General features: G+C 38.1%; 1 protein-coding gene across 2 annotated transcripts in view; it reads left to right on the top strand.

Annotated features, from left to right (window-relative positions):
* The window catches only part of ubr3 (ubiquitin protein ligase E3 component n-recognin 3), a 71,204-nt gene that overhangs the window by 36,874 nt on the left and 11,713 nt on the right, over window positions 1-22,617 (top strand). For both annotated transcript variants that reach the window (XM_061971647.1, XM_061971648.1), the window contains exons 25-33: window positions 4,205-4,354; window positions 6,818-6,951; window positions 7,896-8,006; window positions 8,251-8,451; window positions 8,532-8,668; window positions 14,044-14,129; window positions 17,720-17,825; window positions 18,900-19,000; window positions 21,059-21,183. In XM_061971647.1, the coding sequence (XP_061827631.1) occupies window positions 4,205-4,354; window positions 6,818-6,951; window positions 7,896-8,006; window positions 8,251-8,451; window positions 8,532-8,668; window positions 14,044-14,129; window positions 17,720-17,825; window positions 18,900-19,000; window positions 21,059-21,183 (1,151 nt within the window). The remainder of the gene's footprint in view (window positions 1-4,204; window positions 4,355-6,817; window positions 6,952-7,895; window positions 8,007-8,250; window positions 8,452-8,531; window positions 8,669-14,043; window positions 14,130-17,719; window positions 17,826-18,899; window positions 19,001-21,058; window positions 21,184-22,617) is intronic.

Here is a 22,617-nt window from a genome sequence, read left to right on the forward strand (position 1 = left end):
CTTTGCGAAAGCTCGCGGCTAAATGCATGAACCTTATGATTAGGTGCTTTAACATTGTTTAACAGGGGTATCCAACATTGTAATATTTATGAGTCAGAAAAGATTAAGTTCATCATCGGTTGTTATTGTCAGAGTAGTTGTTTTACAGAGATGCATTTGCATCTGAATGAGAAACCTTGGGAAAGTACATTGTTCTCAGGAATTGTCAGCGAGGTCAATTTAGTCCAGTATTGCTATGTTTATTATGACAGGCATACAAAACCTTAATGAAGCACATTACAGCTTGTCACTTTTGAAGGACAACCAAGAGATGTTTTAATGCATGGTGGGGTGCGAGGTAAGCAAGAGCGTGGTCGGCCTGCATGGACAAATTGTGAGGGGAGCTGCTAGTGGAGGGCACATGGGACCTTTGTGCTTGAATCCTAATAGTAGGCTGGACTCCCCTGACCCCATATGACATTGTATTGTTAGTGAATGAAGAATGACTGCACTGGCCAGACAGGGACTGTATTGTGACCTCTGTACTCACTTCCTGCTGAGCTGGGACTTTATTTGAAGCCCACTGCTTAGTTTGAATCCCTGCACCAAAGTAGCATTGAGTGAGAATGTAGTTGCATAAACACAAGTGAAAGGTCTTCGTGCTGTTTAAAAGGCAAACCTTATTAACCTCAAAGGTTGAACACAATCTGTTACTGGATGCTGATTAACCTCTGATTTGTTTGGATTTAGGATGATGAAAAGGAAATCCCAAATTCCCCATTGTAAAGTTATATTTCCTATGCAGGCCTTTTTAAAATACCATGTTACATTCTTACTGTCATACAAGTGCAATAAAGTTGCTGTTAAAGTGAAACTGAGGAATAATAAGTTCTCATCTTTAAGCTGACTGTTTGCAACTGTTACGCGGCTGACTAGAGGGCGCCAACTTATTATACTGTACCTCGCCATCTTTATGCTCCAAGCCTGTAAGCTCACATAACACACACATACCTGTGCATTAGCTAGGTTTGTTTTCAGCTACTGAAAGCAATTTGGCAATGTTTAGCTACTAACTTTAGCTATGATTGAATGTACAGTATATTGTAGCAAGACTCTGAGTGCTTTTGTACTTTTGCATGCGCGCCGAGACACGCGTGAGTGACAACCAGGAATGCCAGTCATCTTATTCAACCGAACGACAATTTTTATTCAATTTGATTTGTATTTCTAAAAAAATAGATTTTTTTTTTTTGTTCGATGTGTTCTTTTAAACCACTAATGATATCATATTCTAGCAGGTGGTGATGTTGTTTAATGTAATGTTAAGGCAGTGATATAGAGCAGCTTCAACTTTAATGACACGTAAGGGAGATTACTACTTCGGAGGCAAATCTCTTCACATTTAACAAGAATAAAGCTCACCTTCAGGCATACATTTTATTCGTCCATTACTATTATTATAAGGGTTGGCGTCTCGATTGGATTCGATATTGATACCGTATGTCGGTCCAATCGGTCATTAAAAAACTAATATTGTATCTAAAAGCTCTGATATACGCAGTCCTGCAGCACGTGTACTTGTACACACTTGTTAACGTTTGTGTGTCCTCCAATCAGAACACAAGTTTGACCTTTTCTTGTATGTTAAGTGAAGTCATTTACAAAAAGTAAACCTGATACGCTACTTGGAGCGAGTGGTTACGCAACAGCTAAGCACAAAAAAGCACGTAAGCTCGACCAGGGGTCACCAACCTTTTTGAAACCAAGAGCTACTTCTTGGGTACTGATTAATGCGAAGGGCTACCAGTTTGATACACACTTAAATACATTGCCAGAAATAGCCAATTTGCTCAATTTACCTTTAACTCTGTGTTATTATTAATAATTAATGATATTTATCTTTTATGGAAGGTTTTTTGTAGAGAATAAATGATGAAAAAAACACTTAATTGAACGGTTTAAAAGAGGAGAAAACACGAAAAAAATGAAAAATTAAATTTTGAAAAATAGTTTATCTTCAATTTCGACTCTTTACAATTCAAAATTCAACTGAAAAAAAGAAGAGAAAAACTAGCTAATTCGAATCTTTTTGAAAAATTAAAAAAATAATTTATGGAACATCATTTGTAATTTTTCCTGATTAAGATTAATTTTAGAATTTTGATGACATGTTTTAAATAGGTTAAAATCCAATCTGCACTTTGTTAGAATATATAACAAATTGGACCAAGCTATATTTCTAACAAAGACAAATCATTATTTCTTCTAGATTTTCCAGAACAAAGATTTTAAAAGAAATTCAAAAAACTTTGAAGTAAGATTTATATTTTAGATTTTATAGATTTGCCAGAATATTTTTTTTGAATTTTAATCATAATAAGTTTGAAGAAATATTTCACAAATATTCTTCGTCGAAAAAACAGAAGCTAAAATGAAGAATTAAATTAAAACGTATTTATTATTCTTTACAATAAAAAAAATTAATTTACTTGAACATTGATTTAAATTGTCAGGAAAGAAGAGGAAGGAATTTAAAAGGTAAAAAAGTATATGTGTTTAAAAATCCTAAAATCATTTTTAAGGTTGTATTTTTTTCTCTAAAATTGTCTTTCTGAAAGTTATAAGAAGCAAAGTAAAAAAATAAATGAATTTATTTAAACAAGTGAAGACCAAGTCTTTAAAATATTTTCTTGGATTTTCAAATTCTATTTGAGTTTTGTCTCTTAGAATTAAAAATGTCAAGCAAAGCGAGACCAGCTTGCTAGTAAATAAATACAATTTAAAAAATAGAGGCAGCTCACTGGTAAGCTATTTGAGCTATTTTTAGAACAGGCCAGCGGGCGACTCATCTGGTCCTTACGGGCGACCTGGTGCCCACGGGCACTGCGTTGGTGACCCCTGAGCTAGACGTACGTGATAAGTGTCCATAATCGAACAGTATTGCAGTCTAAAACACCACATTTGTCAATATTAACACGTATCAAATAATCATAGTTGCATATTACTTAGAGGTCCAAAGTACCTAAGGCAGAAAATGCATCGGAAAGTATTCAGGAACAAACATGTCTGAATAATTCAACATACTGCTCTTAAATTGTGAATTTTTGTGACCACTAGGTGTTAATTAATGATATATAAAGTATAAATCTATGACTGTTTTCAGGTTAGTGTTTTCATACCTACCATTGTTTTGTGAGTAATTTCCCCTAATCATACCTTTTCTCACATCCCACAATGCAAAATAATAAAAAGTATGTGCTATGATTCTTGCTGATATCGTATCGGATTATTATCGTATCGAGTCTATTGACCAACACCCAAGTCTCCAATATCAATATCTTATCGGAAATAAAAAGTTGTATTAGTGGCCCCTAATTGTTATTATTATTATCATCAGTATTATTGTCATGATTATTCTTTGTGACATATTATTGACTGAACCATATTGTACTGAGCAGCCATGACAGACTAAATTTAAGCTTCTCTAGTTGTCATCACATTTTTCCTCTTTAGGAAAACGTGGTACTATCTTGTGATGGCACCACATCAAGATACTAAAAAAGCAAACTTGTGCAGTTAATAAATAGCTGTCTTCAGTGGCATTCAATTTTTGAAGTGCCACTGTATTGCATTTTTGGCCATCCTTCATTGTAGATAGCTAGTCATTCACCTTATGTACAAGAAACGCCACACTAAACAAGCTCTGCCTCGAGACATGTCCAATCAATTGCATAAAAACAAGACTTGTATACACTCAAGATGTAGGTAAGTGCAAACTGCAGAACACAATTTATGCTGCCTTGTCATTTCACCTTTGGTGTGTGTATGTGCCTGCGGCGAAAGCTGCCACAGTGACCTTTAGTTAAGTGCACATTTCCCGTAAGAGTCATAAATCAACACAGCCTGACATTTCTGTTCAATATGTACTGGTAAATATAGTTTAAACTAATTTCAAAACTGAATGTCCAATCACGGTTTACATGAGTTTACTTGAAAATATACAAAGGAATAATTGAATATAAATGGTGTCCTGTGAAAGACTCCACCGTCATGACATCTGCACATACACTATATTGGCATCCAATAAAAGATAATACTTCCTATTAAATGTTGCTGTGATGCCTATAATAAAGTGACCTGTCATGGATTGCCATTTAGTAATAAATAAAGTTATCCCTCATTCACTGGGAAAATACAGTTACAAATGCACTTTTTTCTGTGCCAGAATCTCCAGAAACGGAGGCAGCCATGGACCTTGGAGCGTCAGAGATGATGGAGTCGGAGGTTCTTTATGACTGCGTGATCTGTGGACAGAGTGGACCCTCCACTGAGGACAGGCCCACTGGTCTTGTTGTTCTCCTCCAGGCCTCCTCGGGTACTCCTCCTTCATTTCTCTAAATCTTGTGGAACAACGCTTGTGTTTTGATACCATGTTAAATTGTGTTATTAAGCCCCATACTATATTGTGATATGACATTACTGCCTATATTAAAAAAGCATAGATGGATGGTATTTGCAATATACGATACACCAGAGCTGGACACATATTTTGACCAATGTGTATGTGTGTAGAAATGATATATACACATTTAGCTGTAAAATTCTGCTGTACAGTATGTGTGTTTGAGTCCCTTTTTTTTTTAGGAACACTAATACTAAAAGTCACAATGTCCCATAGAGTTCTAAAAACATTATACCATTATACGTTATATGAGAGTCATACCAAAGACTATAGAGCAGTGGCTCTTAACCTGGGTTTGATCGAACCCAGGGGGTTCGATCGAACCCTAGGGGTTCGGTGAGTCGGGCTCAGGGGTTCAGCGGAGGTCAAGACACACCCGACTCATCGTGTAAATAAAAACTTCTCCCTATCGGCGTATTACGGATACGGCAACAGCAGAAGTCACACTGATTTGCAGGTGTGTAATTTGTTGTGAGTTTATGCACTGTGTTGGTTTTGTTCTTTGAACAAGGTGATGTTCATGCACGGTTCATTTTGTGCACCAGTAATAAAACATGGTAACAATTTAATATGGGGAACATATTCACCATTAATTAGTTGCTTATTAACATGCAAATTAGTAACATATTGGCTCTTAACTAGTCATTATTAAGTACAGCATGGCCTTATTATAACCCTAACCCTCTAACCCTGGCTCTACCCTAGCCCGAACCCTAACCCTAACCATCCATCCATCCATTTTCTACCGCTTATTCCCTTCGGGGTCGCGGGGGGCGCTGGAGCATATCTCAGCTAGAATCGGGCGGAAGGCGGGGTACACCCTGGACAAGTCGCCACCTCATCACAGGACCAACACAGATAGACAGACAACATTCACACTCACATTCACACACTAGGGCCAATTTTTTAGTGTTGCCAATCAACCTATCCCCAGGTGCATGTTTTTGGAGGTGGGAGGAAGCCGGAGTACCCGGAGGGAACCCACGCAGTCACGGGAAGGACATGCAAAGTCCACACAGAAAGATCCCGAGGCCGGGATTAAAGTCACGACTACTCAGGACCTTCGTATTGTGAGGCAGACGCACTAACCCTAACCAAATAACTCTAAATTAAGTCTTTGTTACTTAGAATATGTTCCCCATACTAAGGCAGACGCACTAACCCTAACCAAATAACTCTAAATTAAGTCTTTGTTACTTAGAATATGTTCCCCATACTAAAGTGTTACCAAAAACATATAACTTTGTCTTGAATTTGAAAAAAAAAAAAGAAGAAGTTATTTTTCATTAAAGAAGGGTTCGGTGAATGCGCATATGAAACTGGTGGGGTTCGGTACCTCCAACAAAGTTACGAACCACTGCTATAGAGTCATACTAAATACTATAAAAATGGGAGCCTTTACCTCCCTGCTTGGCACTCAGCATCAAGGGTTGGAGTTGGGGGTTAAATCACCAAAAATGATTCTCGAGCGCGGCCACCGCTGCTGCTCACTGCTCCGCTCACCTCCCGGGGGGTGAAACAAGGGGATGGGTCAAATGCAGAGAGTAATTTCACCACACCTAGTGTGTGTGACTATCAGTGGTACTTTAACTTTATGACAGACCACTTAAAAAAAACGGAATGGAAATTTACAGTTTTTTACTGAATGGGACACCCAAAATGTACATTAAAATGAAGAAAGTGGGATTTACAATATTAACTATTAACAATAAAACACTGAATATTAACAACATATGAACATGTTTTACTTCTCAGACCAGCTCCTCGATAGTTGTGTATCTTTTACAATCAAGCAAAACACAACGAAAATGTGAAAAAACAGCTACATTTAAATGCAAAGTGTAATAACCACCTACAATATGATATATTATCACGTAAAAATGTGCTTCCGCATCTGTTTCTGACACATGTTTGGGACTGGCTGCTCTGAAAACAAACCCTGTCCACTCTGCTTTGTTCCTGGTCCGAGCTGCTGTGACCTAGATTACAGTAATAACTCCTATAACACTCAAAAGTGCAGATTTCAACTATTGAATTACTTTTTTTTTTATAGTTCAAGACTTATGGTCATTTAAAAACATCACTGCACACCATAATGGCAAATACACTTTTGATTTGAACAATTTCCCTTGTGGATCAATAAAGTTTAAGTCTAAGTCTTAAAGTTAAAGGTCTAAAAAAATGATGTAGAACGTCCGGCGGGCCAGATTGAAAATCTTAACGGGCCGCATGTTGCCCGCGGCCCTATTTTGCCCAGGTCTGCTATACACCCATAGACACTGAAAGCTTCTTTTCAATTTTTTCTTTTTCTAATGAAATCCTGTTTCACATATTCTTCAGCATCCCTCTATTCACTTACACATTCTTGTCTTCCAGTGCTTGGACATCGCTGCAAGAGTGAAGAGGCTAAAAAGCTCCCAACCTGTGACGAAGAGCACATTTACTCTGCTGACACTTGCGCGGTGGCTCACGATGTCCGGCTCACCCTTTTGCAACGCTTCTTCAAGGATGTAGGTGTCTCAGGAAAAAAACACCATTAGTTTTAAAAAATATAGATTTTGTTTTATAAAAGTATATTTACAGGAGCATGCATTATGTTATAGGGCAGGCTTGTGAAAATTCCCAATTTGGAATTTTTGCTTTAATTCATTGTGTGTCAAACTTATTTTCATTGTTGACTACTGGTACATCGCACCTCATTATATTATTACACAGTTGACCCTTTCATTGGATTATTGTATTGTATGACAACAAACCGATGTAAAAATTGCTTTGTAATCAGAAGGTGATTGTCTTGTACAGGAAGAATAACTAACCTGCAAGGCTCTAGGCCTGCCAGTGCCTATTGCAGTAGCTGAATTAAGCAGATATTAATGTCGAGCTATTACAGAATTAATTTAAAAAATGGTTTAAATGACAATAATAAAGGCTTGGAATAGTTGCATCAAATAATACAGTTAAAAGTAAAATTTTCTGCCAAAATTTAAACCCATTTAGCAAAAATGCTGAAATGCCTTATTGACACACATTTCCAGGTTTTTGCAGGTCACATACAATTATGTGGCTTTGAGTCTGATACTTGTGATTTAAATGATTTAGATTTGAATTGAATTGGTGCCAACCCGCAGAATATTAAACTAGAATGACAGAAAGGGAATTACGGTAAATTAATTGCAATTCAGAAGCATCCTTATAGCCAAGTAACAGGAATCATCTGTCAAGTTCGTCAAAGGTTTTGGCTTCAATACTAAAACACTAAAATTAAACATAAATTCCTCCCATTTTAAGTAAATAATTTTGGGAAATCTTTCTGCCATTTTCCACAATTCAAAAAGTTATAATATATGATACATCACATGAAATTATGATTTCTTTTAACCACGGTAGACCAAGCAGAAAAGGTTGAGGTTCAAAGATGCCTATTGATGTGATCTTTCTCTTTTTGATGCTGCAGAGCTCCTGTCTGCAGTCGGTGTCAATAGGTTGGGACGGGGGTGTCTACATGCAGACTTGCGGACACACTTTGCATATAGATTGCCACAAGTCATACATGGAGTCTCTGAGGGTAAAGTGAAAATGATTGTCCTAATAATGAGTTGATGTTTGATTGTCAAGCTGATTGATGGAAACGGAATCAATAATTGTTGACTTGTATCTTTGATCATTATTCAACTGATGAGAGGGCAGCTAAGCAAAGCCATTGAAAAGGTTGAATGAATGTTTGCGAGAAAGATAGCAGAGATAACAATTGTAAATCTTTTAATTTGTTTAAAAAACAACACTGTACAAACGTATTTTTCCTTCTTCAGAATGACCAGGTGCTGCAGGGTTTCTCTGTTGACAAGGGCGAGTTTACCTGCCCTCTGTGTCGACAGTTTGCCAACAGCGTACTTCCCTGTCGACCCGGCCGCGGCTCTGAGGCCGGCACCTGGCACACTCGCACAAACAAGAAGACCAGTGTGCTTATAAAGGAAGTGAGAGATCTTCAGGAGAACCTTGGCCTTTTCCCTGTAAGTATTGTGTATGGCTAACTTCAAACTGTTCGATCATGCAAGATGATGTCCATGATTCGAATCATTTTTTTTCTTAGACTGAGTCCAACTTGAGTAAAGAGATGGAGCTGGTCATTGAAGACATCAAGAACACTACCCAGAAGAAGTACATGGATTACGGAAAGAATCCGGGCTCTCCTGATGGTGACTTCCTTTTCCTGTATTCTGTGGCAAGGTAAGAATCAGTTTGCTGTGTGACGTTCACTAAATGCACAAAACTATTGAAAAAGTTCTTCATTTAGGTCTATGATAGGTTATAGATATAGGAGATGTTTATTTCAAACATGTATACAGTTTTAATATGATACATCACACGTAATTTCTTTATAGTAGGTTCAATCTATTGGGGAGGTGTGGCTCAGAAGTTAGAGCGGCCGACCAGAAACTTTAGGGTCCCTGGTTCGAATCCAGCTTCCGCCATCTTAGTCACTGCCTTTGTGTCCTTGGACAAGACACTTCACACACCTTGCTCCCAGTGCCTGTCACACTGGTTTAAATGTAGATAGTGTTTCTCAATGTAAAGCGCTTTAACTACTAACTATAGAAAAATAATTATATCAATATAATTTGTGGCTCGTTTGGTAGAGCGGCTGTGCCAGCAACTTGAGGGTTCCAGGTTTTATCCTCGCTTCCGCCATCCTCGTCACTGCCATTGTGTCCTTGGGCAAGATACTTTACCCACCTGCTCCCAGAGCCACCCAAACTGGTTTAAAAGTAGCTTAGATTATGGGTTTTACTGTGTAAAGCACTTTGAGTATTTACCATGAATTGATTAACGTGGACCCCGACTTAAACAAGTTGAAAAACTTATTCGGGTGTTACCATTTAGTGGTCAATTGTACGGAATATGTACTGTACTGTGCAATCTACTAATAAAAGTCTCAATCAATCAATCAATCAAAAGAGTCACTAGATAAAAGTGCTATATAAATATATTTTACTTCACTTCACTAATAGGGTTAAATGACCAAAAATTAGTCCCGGGCGCGGCCACCGCTGCTGCTCACTGCTCCCCTCACCTCCCAGGGGGTGATCAAGGGTGATGGGTCAAATGCAGAGAATAATTTCACCACACCTAGTGTGTGTGTGACAATCATGGGTACTTTACTTTACTTTAACTTTAATAATCTGTGAAGACTGCTTGTGGGAATTTATGTCTATTAGGCAGACACATTTTTAATGATGTCCTCTGTTTACTTTAATATGTGTCTGCAGAGGGCTGGGCGAAAAAACAATACCGATAAAATTCCGCAAAAAACATTTTCTTCGATTGTAATGACAGACAATTTTGTATTAATTTGTCCCCATTCTTAAAGACATTTGACCAGCCTGCTAAAGACCGCTACAGCAACATCAACACTAACAAAGTGAAAAAGAGCTCTCTCTGTCATGGGACTTAGCCTGGTGAAGTGTGTGATGTTAGCGGCTTTAAATACTGGGGATAGGAGGAATTATATCCATCAAAACCTGTAAAATACTCACAATTAACTTTGAGACATGTCAGAGGTTAGTTTATAGTTTGAATAAGTATGAATGTTGTCTTGTTTTTAGCGTAAAGTAGACAATGTTTTTATTTGTTAAGGGTAACATCCATCCATCCATTTTCTACCGCTTGTCCCTTTTTGGGGTCGTGCATCTATCTAATGGCGATATGCCATCACTTCTGGATGTGTTTTGCCCAATAAATCTAATCTTTGCATCTGTATAGTGATATATTACAAAACCCCAAACCAGTGAAGTTGTCATGTTGTGTAAATGGTAAATAAAAAGAGAATACAATGATTTGCAAATCCTTTTCAACTTATATTCAATTGAATAGACTACAAAGACAATATATTTCATGTTCACACTGAGAAACTTATTTTTTTGTTTGAAATAATCATGAACTTAGAATTTAATGGCAGCAACACATTGCAAAAAAGGCATTTTGGCCACTGTGTTACATGGCCTTTCCTTTTAACAACACTCAGTGAAGGTTTGGGAACTGAGGAGACACATTTTTGAAGTGGAATTATTTCCCATTCTTGCTTGATGTACAGCTTAAGTTGTTCAACAGTCTCCCTTCTGATATTTTAGCCTTCATATTGCATCACACATTTTTAATAAATGATAAATGATAAATGGGTTGTACTTGTATAGCGCTTTTCTACCTTCAAGGTACTCAAAGCGCTTTGACACTACTTCCACATTTACCCATTCACACACACATTCACACACTGATGGAGGGAGCTGCCATGCAAGGCGCTAACCAGCACCCATCAGGATCAAGGGTGAAGTGTCTTGCTCAGGACACAACGGACATGACGAGGTTGGTACTAGGTGGGGATTGAACCAGGGACCCTCGGGTCGCGCACGGCCATTCTTCCACTGCGCCATGCCGTCCCATGGGAGACAGGTCTGGACTACAGGCAGGCCAGTCTAGTACCCGCACTCTTTTACTATGAAGCCACGCTGTTGTAACACGTGGCTTGGCATTGTCTTACTGAAATAAGCAGGCGCGTCCATGATAACGTTGCTCCAAAACCTGTATGTACCTTTCAGCATTAATGGTGCCTTCACAGATGTGTAGGTTACCCATGCCTTGGCCACTAATACACCCCCATACCATCACATATGCTGCCTTTTACACTTTGTGCCTAGAACAATGTGGATGGTTCTTTTCCTCTTTGTTCCGGAGGACACAACGTCCACAGTTTCCAGAAACAATATGAAATGTGGACTCGTCAGACCACAGAACACTTTTACACTTTGCATCAGTCTATCTTAGATTAGCTCGGGCCCAGCGAAGCCGGCAGCGTTTCTGGGTGTTGTTGATAAATGGCTTTTGCTTTGCATAGTAGAGTTTTAACTTGCACTTACAGATGTAGCGACCGACTGTAGTTACTGACAGTGGTTTTCTGAAGTGTTCCTGAGCCCATGTAGTGATATCTTTTACACACCAATGTCACTTTTTGATGCAGTACCGCCTGAGGGATCAAAGGTCACGGGCATTCAATGTTGGTTTTCAGCCTTGCTGCTTACGTGCAGTGATTTCTCCAGATTCTCTGAACCTTTTGATGATATAACGGAGCGTAGATGGTGAAATCCCTTAATTCCTTGCAATAGCTGGTTGAGAAATTTTGTTCTTAAACAATTTGCTCAGGCATTTGTTGACAAAGGTTGTGAATGACTGAGCATTTCATGGAAGCTGCTTTCATACCCAATCATGGCACCCACCTGTTCCCAATTAGCCTGTTCACCTGTGGGATGTTCCAAATAAGTCTTTGATGAGCATTCCTCAACTTTCTCACTCTTTTTTGCCACTTGTGCCAGCTTTTTTGAAACATGTTTCAGGCAATAAATTCCAAATGAGCTAATATTTGCAAAAAATAACAGTTTTCCAGTTCGAGCGTTACGTATCTTGTCTTGGCCCACAATTGAAAATAAGTTGAAAAGGATTTGTAAATCACTGTATTCTCTTTTTATGTACCATTTACACAACGTGACAATTTCACTGCTTTTGGCTTTTTTAAATAACTTCATGTTTTGTCGTTAGATAAAGCTTAAAACATGAGATAATGTTGCACATTGTATAATGCAAATCAGTGTTCTTGTGTCTAACGCAGCGTTGGTGTATGTGCGTACAGGGCAGCCTTCCACTTGTGTATATTTAACTTAAACCAGTGGTTCCCCAAGTACCACCTCAGAAAACACTTGGCTCTCCATGTACCACCATAATGACAACATCAAAACACAGTAACCGAGTAGGCCTAAGTATTCATTAAAACTAAGCTGAGGTTTTAATAAACAAATATACCGGTAATTAATATTTTTGCCCACTGTAACATTACACACAGTTTTAACAGTTTGAATATAGGAAATAAAGTTACTAGTCACTTAAAGTGATTATTTGGTGTACCACTAAGTGGAGCCCGCTGTAGTATTACAGTTTGAGAATCACTGATTTAAACAATAGCTTTAATAGTAATAACATGCATATAGCCATAAATTGAGCAAAATGACATTTGTGAAATAATATCGGCAGTGTGTGTAAATATTATACCGTAAGATACCGTACGTTATCTGAAACAGTTGTATCAAGTTCTTCAGCTCTGTCATGTTCAACCCCTGACAAAAAAAAAAATACATTCAATCAAAAATAACCTTCTGATGTCTTCACTTTCACTTATTAGCAATCTAACATTTAGACATGACAAAAATAGTGATTTTATTTATGGAAGAAAATATGATATGATTTCTTTCTCATATCGCCCAGATATCTGTATGTCTGCACGGTTAACGCCTTTGATACAGAAGTGACATTCAATAAAACCTGCCTTCGATAAACTTGATACCCAAATGTTGCACACTAATGGGATTAATACAAGAGGCCTATCAAAAGTTCTTCTTTTACAAAGATAATTATTAGGTTTTAATTCCACTGTGAGTGATTCATGGATTTAATGGTAGGTATTGTTGTAAAACTGCTATTACTTAAATACAAAGTGTACCTAATTTTGTGGCTGAGTGCGCATGGTTTTCTTTCTTCACAAAACTGTTGGGTTTGGTTAATGGTGATTCTTTTTTTTATTTAAACTTTTCTGCAAATGTATAAACACTAGTAGCATTATAAGGCATCTCACTTAGCGGTCTCTATCATTTGTACTATTTCACTTTCTAAATGGGTAATTGTAGAACTGGTGAGCACATTGTTTTCTGTAAACCCCTCCTTATTTGAGGAAGTTAGTATTTATGTCTGCCTTCCCACCATCTGCTAACTAGTCACTTCCGATTGACCTTGGGCTCCCTGTCTGGTCTCTGTTCTATTCCAAAAAAATGTCTCTGCCTTTTTTTAAGTGTAATATTTTGCTCACCCAATGCCATGGTCCTCTCAGCCCTTCACCCTGAATACAATTCCTTAAGTGTGCGTATGGGTAGGCTCTCTGAAGTTCAATGAATAGCGCAAATTGCCTAAGAAGTGGAATATTCCTCTGTCACAGGGGTGCTCTTATCAGCAAAAGCCAGATGGAGCTTGGTTGTAGCTGTATTATCTATGTGAAATTGCTCCCCCCCCCCCCCCCCCCCACACCCCACCCCGCCACCCTCTCAGGAAACCCAAGGATTTGCCCTCATCGAAAGAAATGGCTAGTGGAAAGAGATGTGTACAGATCACTTTTATTTTAGTAGTGCCTATCAATTGTCAGCATCTATGTACTGTTAAAGGTTTGGGTTAAGTGCTTCCCTCTTTGGTTATTGGTGGAGTACCAATTGGCTTTTATTGTACACTTGGCAAGAAAAATTAACAATGAGCTTTTTTGGAGGAAATACTGCAAAAAAAAAAAAAAACCATAAAATACTTCCTGTTGAAATTGTTCCATCATGGTCAACTGTTTGGCCAAATGATCCAACACTGTCTGTTGTTTATGTCTTGCAAGTGGGTTCTTTATTGCAGGCGATGAGAACATCCAAGCACTCTGAGAAATGTAATGGAAAGAAACCATAAAGATTGTTTCTACTAGTATATTCTCTTTCTCTCTCCCTTTCTCACTCTCTCGGGCTCTCTCTTTTCAGGACCAACCTGGAATTAGAACTTGTGCACCGGGGAGGAAACCTTTGTTGTGGCGGGGCCAGTGCAGCTGCCAAGCGCTCATGTCTGAGTAAGTATTTATGCATACCCTCTGTTGATGTGTCTAAACAAATAAAGTCTGCATCTGTCTCTTTCAAATGAATATGATATTATTCAGTACACGTAAAGGTCATTTAAAACAAAACGAGAACTTAAAGAGAACATATTTGATTATTATACAACAAACACAATAGAATGACAATAATGATGGCAAATATGGTTGTACATCAATCCCCCCTGGCTTTTGCCTTTGTAACAAATTGTCAGATCGTGAGATCCAACTCATCCATCCGTGTCACTCCAGAGCCATAAAAAAACAAAAGAAAACAAAAGGTCCATTAACAATAGCAGTCAAGGATAGATGCTATCTTAACTGATGGCCCAGGTGTCATGGCCGACAAGGTCATATACTGCAACTGGGAGGGGGTAGAGGTGGTCTTGGCTTACAAGCTTGAATCTTTGCATCGTTACAAGCATACATAGTAACGGGTTAGATCTACACATTCAGTCAATAGGTAATATTCCTGCAGGTGAAGTGGGCAGATGAGTGACTGCCTCCCATTCTATTTTTAGTGTGGAAATTAACCTGTCAAAGTTGAGGCTGCTGCAGAGAAATGGGCTGTCAACGCTGAGTGGCTGTAAGGAGATTTTACACTCAAGCCTTGACATTTTTCTCAGCTACATTAACCATGTAGTCATGCACACATGTACTCAGTTGGTATGCACTAGTATTCAGTCTTCTTGATTTGAGGGTAACTGACAGGTGTACTTTAATTGTAACTGTATGAATCTGTTGGGGGTGCTTTGAAACACACAGGATGTGTGCAAATATCTGCATTACTCCTAGGGTCAGGAATGTAGCCCAGTCACCATCTGCGGAAATTTTATCTAAACAATTTTAGTTTCAGTGGTGCCATAACGTGTATTGTATTTTGCCCAACAACTAGCTGTGATGCTGAATTCGACACAGTATTCAGTGCTTTTAGTAAGCCTGACTGGGAACATGCTGTTTTGTGTGTCTATTGCTTTAATGCTAATGAACTATTTTTGTCTTGTCTCTGATGAAGTATGTGGCTATACAAAGCTATTGTGCACATCCACTTTTCATATATGTACTTTAACTTTGCACTTGTTCAATATAAAACATGGCAGACAAAAATGTACCGGTATATAATATTTGGGGTGGGACGACACAAGCGTCTCCAGCCAGAACTAGACTTTACTTACTAAACTTTATGCGCATTCACTCTTTTTTATTTGATACTTTTGGAGTTTCCAGTGGCTCTGTCTGCTTAAAAGTGCCCCTTGGTGAGGCATTGTATTACATAGTTTTCATCCAGTGATCTGTTTCCGTCTGGATGTGACTTGTTAATTTGACACCGTGTTTTCTGCCCAGCAAAAAACATAACCGCCTAGACAGGGCCTTATTCTGTCTTTAGGCAAGAAATCTCCTGCTGCTCCTGACGATGCATCACTTTGTGGAAATAGGTGCATAAAGTAACATTGTAAAAACTCTTTAAAATAGTCATTATCTTTTATTCACATAAAGCTTACTTACATGTTGTTTTAATCCGGTTTAGGCTTTTTATTAAACATGGCTGATTTTGTCAGTTCACTTGCCATGCCATAGCTCTTTGCTGTTATGCATATTGTAGTGGCTGTAGTATAATTAGTATGATTGATTTATTCCAACAAAACACAATAGTCCTATACATATGTTAAATATTCCTGACAAAAGGGCACTGATAAAAGAAGAGTGCAAGATCTGCATTGGAATTAACGGTGTACTTCTTTGGCTGTGCCTAAATATATCTGTGGAGGGCAGTGTTGCTCCAACCACTGAACATCCCTCTTTCTTATTTCCTATAAAAAAAAACTTAGGATTACTGGAAGTACTGTAATTGGTTTCAGTGTTCACATTTGTTATCATTATTGTTGATTTTGATTATGGTGTTAAAGATGTGCAGATATTGGAAACATAGGTTAATGTGTTTTAGACCTAATATATTGCTGTATATAGATTTTATAAATGTAGTTGTCTGTTTATCGTGGCTAATTGGTTCCAGACCATACTGTAGTGAACAAATATCCACAAAGTAGGATTATTATTTATAATTGAATATTTTCATAGTTGGAGCATAAAAACTGTTCATGACATTTTAAATATGTTTTTTTTTTAACATTATTTGATCCCTTTAAACATGAAATAAGACCCACTGAGTCACCTTTACACTCGTATATTCCAATATACTAGCCTTGAATGTGATCTACTGTACTCACCGGTAGGCTGAAGGTTCCCTCAAAGCATCATTGCTATAGCCAACTACAACATGGCCACGATGTGGAAGTACTTAATCACAGCCTGGATAATCCCTCTAATTTAGAATTGGGCTTCCATGTGCTGACTGAAAAAACTTGGTCAACTTGACAGTTAAGGTAACCACGACCATTAGCTGTGTTGTTAGCATTGCATGTCGTGCGTTGTCATTCCACCTGGCTCACAAGACTCACCAATGTCATATGGGGTTGCATTATATATGTTAAAGACAAAGTGCATCCTTGAATCAACAGAGTTAATCTCTACTTAGCTTTCGCTGATGATAGCTGATAGCAGTCATTAAGTGGCGTGCCGTGTCCTGCTATGTCCTGCTGTTGCTCGCCCCAAAGGCTCACCGATGTGATCTGTTATTGATGAGGCAGGTGTTGAAGATAAAAAAAGTGCGTAAAAAAGTTGTACTGTCAAAAGTTGGCCAACTTGCGGTGAAGATTAGTCGCTGTGTTGTTGTTATTGTCACCCTTAACCCGAAAACAAAATTCCTGCTTGGTGAATATCTTTATCGATCGCAACAACATAATAATAGAAAATAAGACAAATACTACACACCTTCTCCTCATTCTATGCGTTTTCTTTATTTTCATGACTATTTACAGTGTAGATTGTCACATCAAAACTATGAATGAACACATGTGTAGTTATGTACTTAACAAAAAAAGGTAAAATAACTGAAAATATGTTTTATATTCTATTTTTTTCAAAATAGCCACCCTTTGCTCTGTTTACTGCTTTTCTTGGCATTCTCTCTTTGAGCTTCAAGCACACCTGTGAAGTGAAAACCATTTCAAGTGACTACCTCTTGAAGCTCATGGAGAGAATGCCAAGAGTGTGCAAAGCAGTAACCAGAGCAAAGGGTGGCTATTTTGAAGAAACTAGAATATAAAACATGTTTTCAGTTATTTCACCTTTTTTTTGTTAAGTACCGGTACATAACTCCACATGTGTTCATTCATAGTTTTGATGTGACAATCTTCTATGTAAATAGTCATGAAAATTAAGAAAACGCATTGAATGAGAAGGTGTGTCCTAATGTTTGGTCTGTACTGTATACAAGACTCAATTTAGGCTAAAAATATGCTTAAAAAATCAGCCACGTACTAAAGTATTTGAAGCACGACGTGACGGTAGTTGTGCAGTTACAGGGTTGCCTATCACATATGGCCCTATATACTGTTGCTTTGGGATACTATTTTGGTCATAGTCAAACCACCAAGGTTGCAGCTATTTAAACTACATCTTGCTTATCGGATAATTTAGTAAAATAACATTTTCCTCCTCTCATTCAGACCAGTTGTTCCACGTGTTGGCCATGCACATGCGTCTGTACAGCATTGACTCAGCCTACAACCCATGGACCAAGCTGACTCAACTTACACAAAACAAAGAGGCAGAGTGAGTGGCATTCTTCTTTTTTTTTTAAAGCCCCCACCAACATCACAACCTCCTCTCCCCACCATCCTGTTGCTCCCTCACATCATCAACGAGCAATCAAAGGACCTTTCTTTAAACACCAACCCTCCTGCCACCATGACAAAATGTTTCCGCCACACAAAGAAGAGCTAAATTCAGAAAAGGAACCATGCGCTGTTTCCATAGCTACCGGTAATTGCTACATCTGGCAAATTACCGGGCACTCCACAGAGAGCAAAATGACTGTCTAATTCACTGTACCGAGAACAACTGTGCTGAACATCCACTACCAGCGCAGCACTTTAGCCCACAGTTGTCCACCTCGCTCTAGAATGCACCGAACATTGCTTTGCTCTCTTTTCTGTTTTCAGTCACCGAGTGCTTCTGTGCATGATCATGGTCTAAAGACATGTTGCTGCTATAAAAAACAAAGAGCTCCTCCTTCCTGGTGCTTTTACGCTTGTTACGCTAAAAGTGCTCACAGGCATTCAGTATTCTCACAGGAGCCATTTGGTGTTTAAAAATACTATGTTGAGGTTTTGGGAGCAGTGTCGTTGACACCCTGAGGCAGTCAAGATGAACCAGTCTATCTAAATAGAACACAGAGATATGTTTTACATGCAGTAAATGCATTTCAACTATTATTTATAGCTCAACAGAAGAGGAATATTTTTTTTACTGCCCATGCTGTGCACTGTGGTCTTAGCAGAGTGGAGTGCTCCATCCATAAAGGCTTTCCGTCAGTGCACTGTGGAATTAACCGCTGAGTGCTTTAGTAATGGAGGGTATTATTCCTTAAGTGCAGTACCTCTCATTCAAAACTTCTGAGGCCTCTGGAGAGAGCACAGTTTAATTGTCAACAGAAGAAGACATTTTATTTAAAATGGTTCATAACAATGCTATAACTCGGGATACATTAAGTAAACATAATTGATTCATATGTTTTTGTTAGGAAGAAACATTTGCACATAGACCTCAGCTTTATGAAAAAAATCTGACATATATGAAGATGTAGGACTTTGTGTTTATTTTAATACTCTTTTACTTGTTTTGCAGTGGTTTTGATGAGGAAAGTCCTGAGGTACCCATGTTGTTTAGAGATGTCCCTACCTTGCTGATTATCTTTGTGCTGACCATGCCTCAGCCTTTGCGAAAAGGTACAGTTCTTGCATCATCACTCTGCAATTCACATCTCAGTGATTAGGAAGACATTACATTTCACATGCACTATGGCTGTCTAACTGGAGGCCCGGTAATTACACCATACCGGCCCCGGAGTTCAGTTTAAAACTTGGGAGACAAACATTTTTGCAGCAAATTCCTAAAAACCCTAGGGTGCTCCTGTTGTATAGAGGAACTTTGACTATTGTAAAAACTTTGGCGGATCCTGGCATTTACATTTTAATCTGGCTAGCAAACAGAACACCGGGGTCCAAATTTGGGATTTACATAACTGATGGCACCCCTTTAAGTCCCCTCCTTTTTTAGCAGTTACATTTAGCAGTTACATGGATGGATGGTTTTGCTATATCTTTTTTACTTCAGATGCAGTCAGTAGTCATTTGTTCAACTTCATTAGTTATACTAGTAGTGTTCCTCGAGCTTCCATTTTAGTACCTATCTTTTTCATCATTTGGGTTATTCAACTGGTGGCCCGCATGTTCAGTTCAAAAACTTGTGAAGGACTCTCTTTTTTGCAGCACATTCTTAAAAACACTAGAGTGCTGTCTTATAGATAATATTGGACTAACTTTTTTGCAGAAAGTCCTTAAAAACACCAGAACCCTAGTTAATATCCTTGCATTTACATTGTAACCTTGCTATCAAACATAGAACACCGGGGTCCAAACTTGGTATTTTCATAACTCAGGCGTTCCTCAAGGCACCCCTTTAAATCCCCTCCTATTTAGCAATTACATTTTTTTCGTAATGTGTTTTATGTACCGGTAACTAAGGTATTGCTGAAGCTTGTTTCTTCCGATGCAGTCAGTAGTCATTTCAGTAGTCAGTCCATCCATTTTCTATTGCTTGTCCCTATTGGGGTCGCGGGGGGTGCTGGAGCCTATTTTTTCAACTTAATTACTTTTGCTAGTGGTGTTCCTGGCCTGCAAGTTTAGTTCAGAAACTTGTGAAAGACTCACATTTTTGCAACAGATTCTTAAAAGCACGAGAGTGCTGTCATAGAAATGGTATTTGACTAACTTTTTTGGCGAAAGTCCTTAAAAACACCAGAGCCCTAGTTAATATCCCTGACATATAGATAGATAGTACTTTATTGATTCCTTCAGGAGAGGTATCAGGAAAATTATAAATATCTGCCAGCTGTTTTTGTTCTGTCCCAGACTGTAGGAGCAACTCTGATGTACTTGTACCAATCATTTCATTGTTGCTTTCTCCCCTACCTGCAATTTCTAACAACTTTAATTTTGAATTTGTTTTCAGACTATACATAAAATAAAAACATAATTTGTCAGAGTAATAGTGAATTCCAACAGTTGTCTATTAGATCCTATATTTTTAAACTCTTGCGAGCAGCAGCCTGAGGTGTGATATGACTTGTTTTGTCTTTCTTTGCTAGAAGATATGCACTCACCCTGAATTACATTACCTACACCTGTACGTGTGTAAACTGTAAACAAATGCAAGGTAAACATCGAATCTGGTCCTTCTTTGATCTGTGATAAAGCAATGTGATTAGTGTGCTCCTGTGCAGTATATTTTTTCTGTTCCACCCAGACCAGAAGACAGATACTTGTACAGCCTACACGTCTGTTCTCTAACTCCTTGGTGTGTCCTTCTTGAGCTTGTCGCAGTATCTCCTTCATAGACCACCTAAAGAGCTCGCTGACAGGCTGCAGTCATGTTTAATGACTCATTTCATTACCGCCTCAGTTTGATTGACCGTTTTCAAGGACGAGCAGAAATTCTAGATGAATTAGAAAGTTTTATTTTTTCTTTCTTCGTTTTAAATAGCAGATGGGTATGCCATATGCCATCCTCATAATCCAATAACTAATGATCCATAATGACTGAACAGACACAACTCATTTTATTGTGACTTTTGTTTTACTTGTATATAAATTAAACCACGATGGCCTTAGTTAAAAGGAAAAAAAAATACATGGATGCACAGCCACCTTTGTAGAATCCTAAAGTGCTATTTCACATTCATCTTGACTGTTATGTGACTGTTTGGCCATGTCTTTCACCTGTAGAGCACTTTACCTGTCTGGTGAAGATGCTGTACAACCTGCAGTTCATCCAGGCTCTGGCTGCCCTCTCAACCAAGATGAGCCCAGAAGAAAGGCAGGCCTGGAACACATCTGGGGCAATCAAAAAGGTAAAAGGGTGTTTTCTACAAATCAAGATTTGAACACAATCTAAGATTTTGTCCAGAAATGGGCTTGTGTCCTGCTCTCCATACATACTTAGTCCTGCCTCCCTGTATCCATCTTACAATCTCTATTAATAATTTATTTATGACCTGGTATTGAGATGAATGAAGCCATTTACCATTTTCATTTATGTTCTCTCCACAGGCGACAGTATCGATCTTTATTATCTGGAAAAATGTGACTGCTATAGTGTTGCATTAATTGGCTATTTGTCTTCACCCAATTAAATCTGAATTAGTGAGCGGCTTGCTTGAATGTCAAACGACAAATAGGTGAACCCCTCCCCTAAAGTAGGTTGCTTCCATCTATAATAAGCATGTAAAATCAACCCAGTAAACAATCATAAATGATGATGCAGACATTAACACACATCTTTTATGATTTTTATTGATCATAATGCAGTTTTAAGAAGGATGAAACTTTTGGTGTTCTCTACATTTTTGACAAAGGAGAGCAAATGCGATAAGACTGCTGTTTTATATTCTTTTATTTTCAGTGTGATGAATGCTTGCAGATCTTCCTTTTGTACAACCCAACCGCCCAGCAAGCTGATTTTATATGGGAAGACACGTTTAGCACTGTTGTGTAGAATTATTAATATACTACCTGTTTGTTGCAGATTATTGTTCATATTTTACCTACTTACTGACATCCACATATACTTCCTGGACACTTCTTTGGGTACACCTACAAATGATAAAGCCCAGTCTTCTTAATTAATAACTAAACAATGTAATTTAATTGTAGTGAGGTTCATTATAGTGAAAAATGCAGTGCAGTTTTACACTACTGTAAATTAACATAAATACAATTGGATTTTGTTAGATTGAGCAAGTATAGTTAAAAAGTGCTTGTTCTAGTGGGTGTAAGGATGCTGGGACCACTTGAGTAGTATTTTGTTCGGGATTGCGCCTCATTAGATCTGAAAACCTTTAAGGCTATCATGCATGCTCTGTCATGGTCTCTGAGAACATGATGACCTTTCTGTTCGAGATGTAATAAATTCAGGAGACAGTGCCCGATAACATCTACTACATTATTATTAGGCTGACATTACTTTTAACTAGGGGTGTAACGGTACACAAAAATGTCGGTTCGGTACGTACCTCGGTTTAGAGGTCACGGTTCGGTTCATTGTCAGTACAGTAAAAAAACAACAAAATATACATTTTTGGGTTATTTACCAAATTTGTAAAAAATGGCTTTATCCTTTTAACATTGGGAACACTATAATAATTCTGCCCACGTTAATCAAAATTAAACTGCCTCAAATTGTTGCTCAGATTAAATAAAATGACACTACTTTTTTTCTATATATTAAAAGTGCAACATTACGGTAAACAGCTTCAAGTCAACTCATCATGCTTAATTTATTACAG

Source organism: Nerophis lumbriciformis, linkage group LG13 (assembly GCF_033978685.3).
Source record: "Nerophis lumbriciformis linkage group LG13, RoL_Nlum_v2.1, whole genome shotgun sequence".
Taxonomy (NCBI): domain Eukaryota; kingdom Metazoa; phylum Chordata; class Actinopteri; order Syngnathiformes; family Syngnathidae; genus Nerophis; species Nerophis lumbriciformis.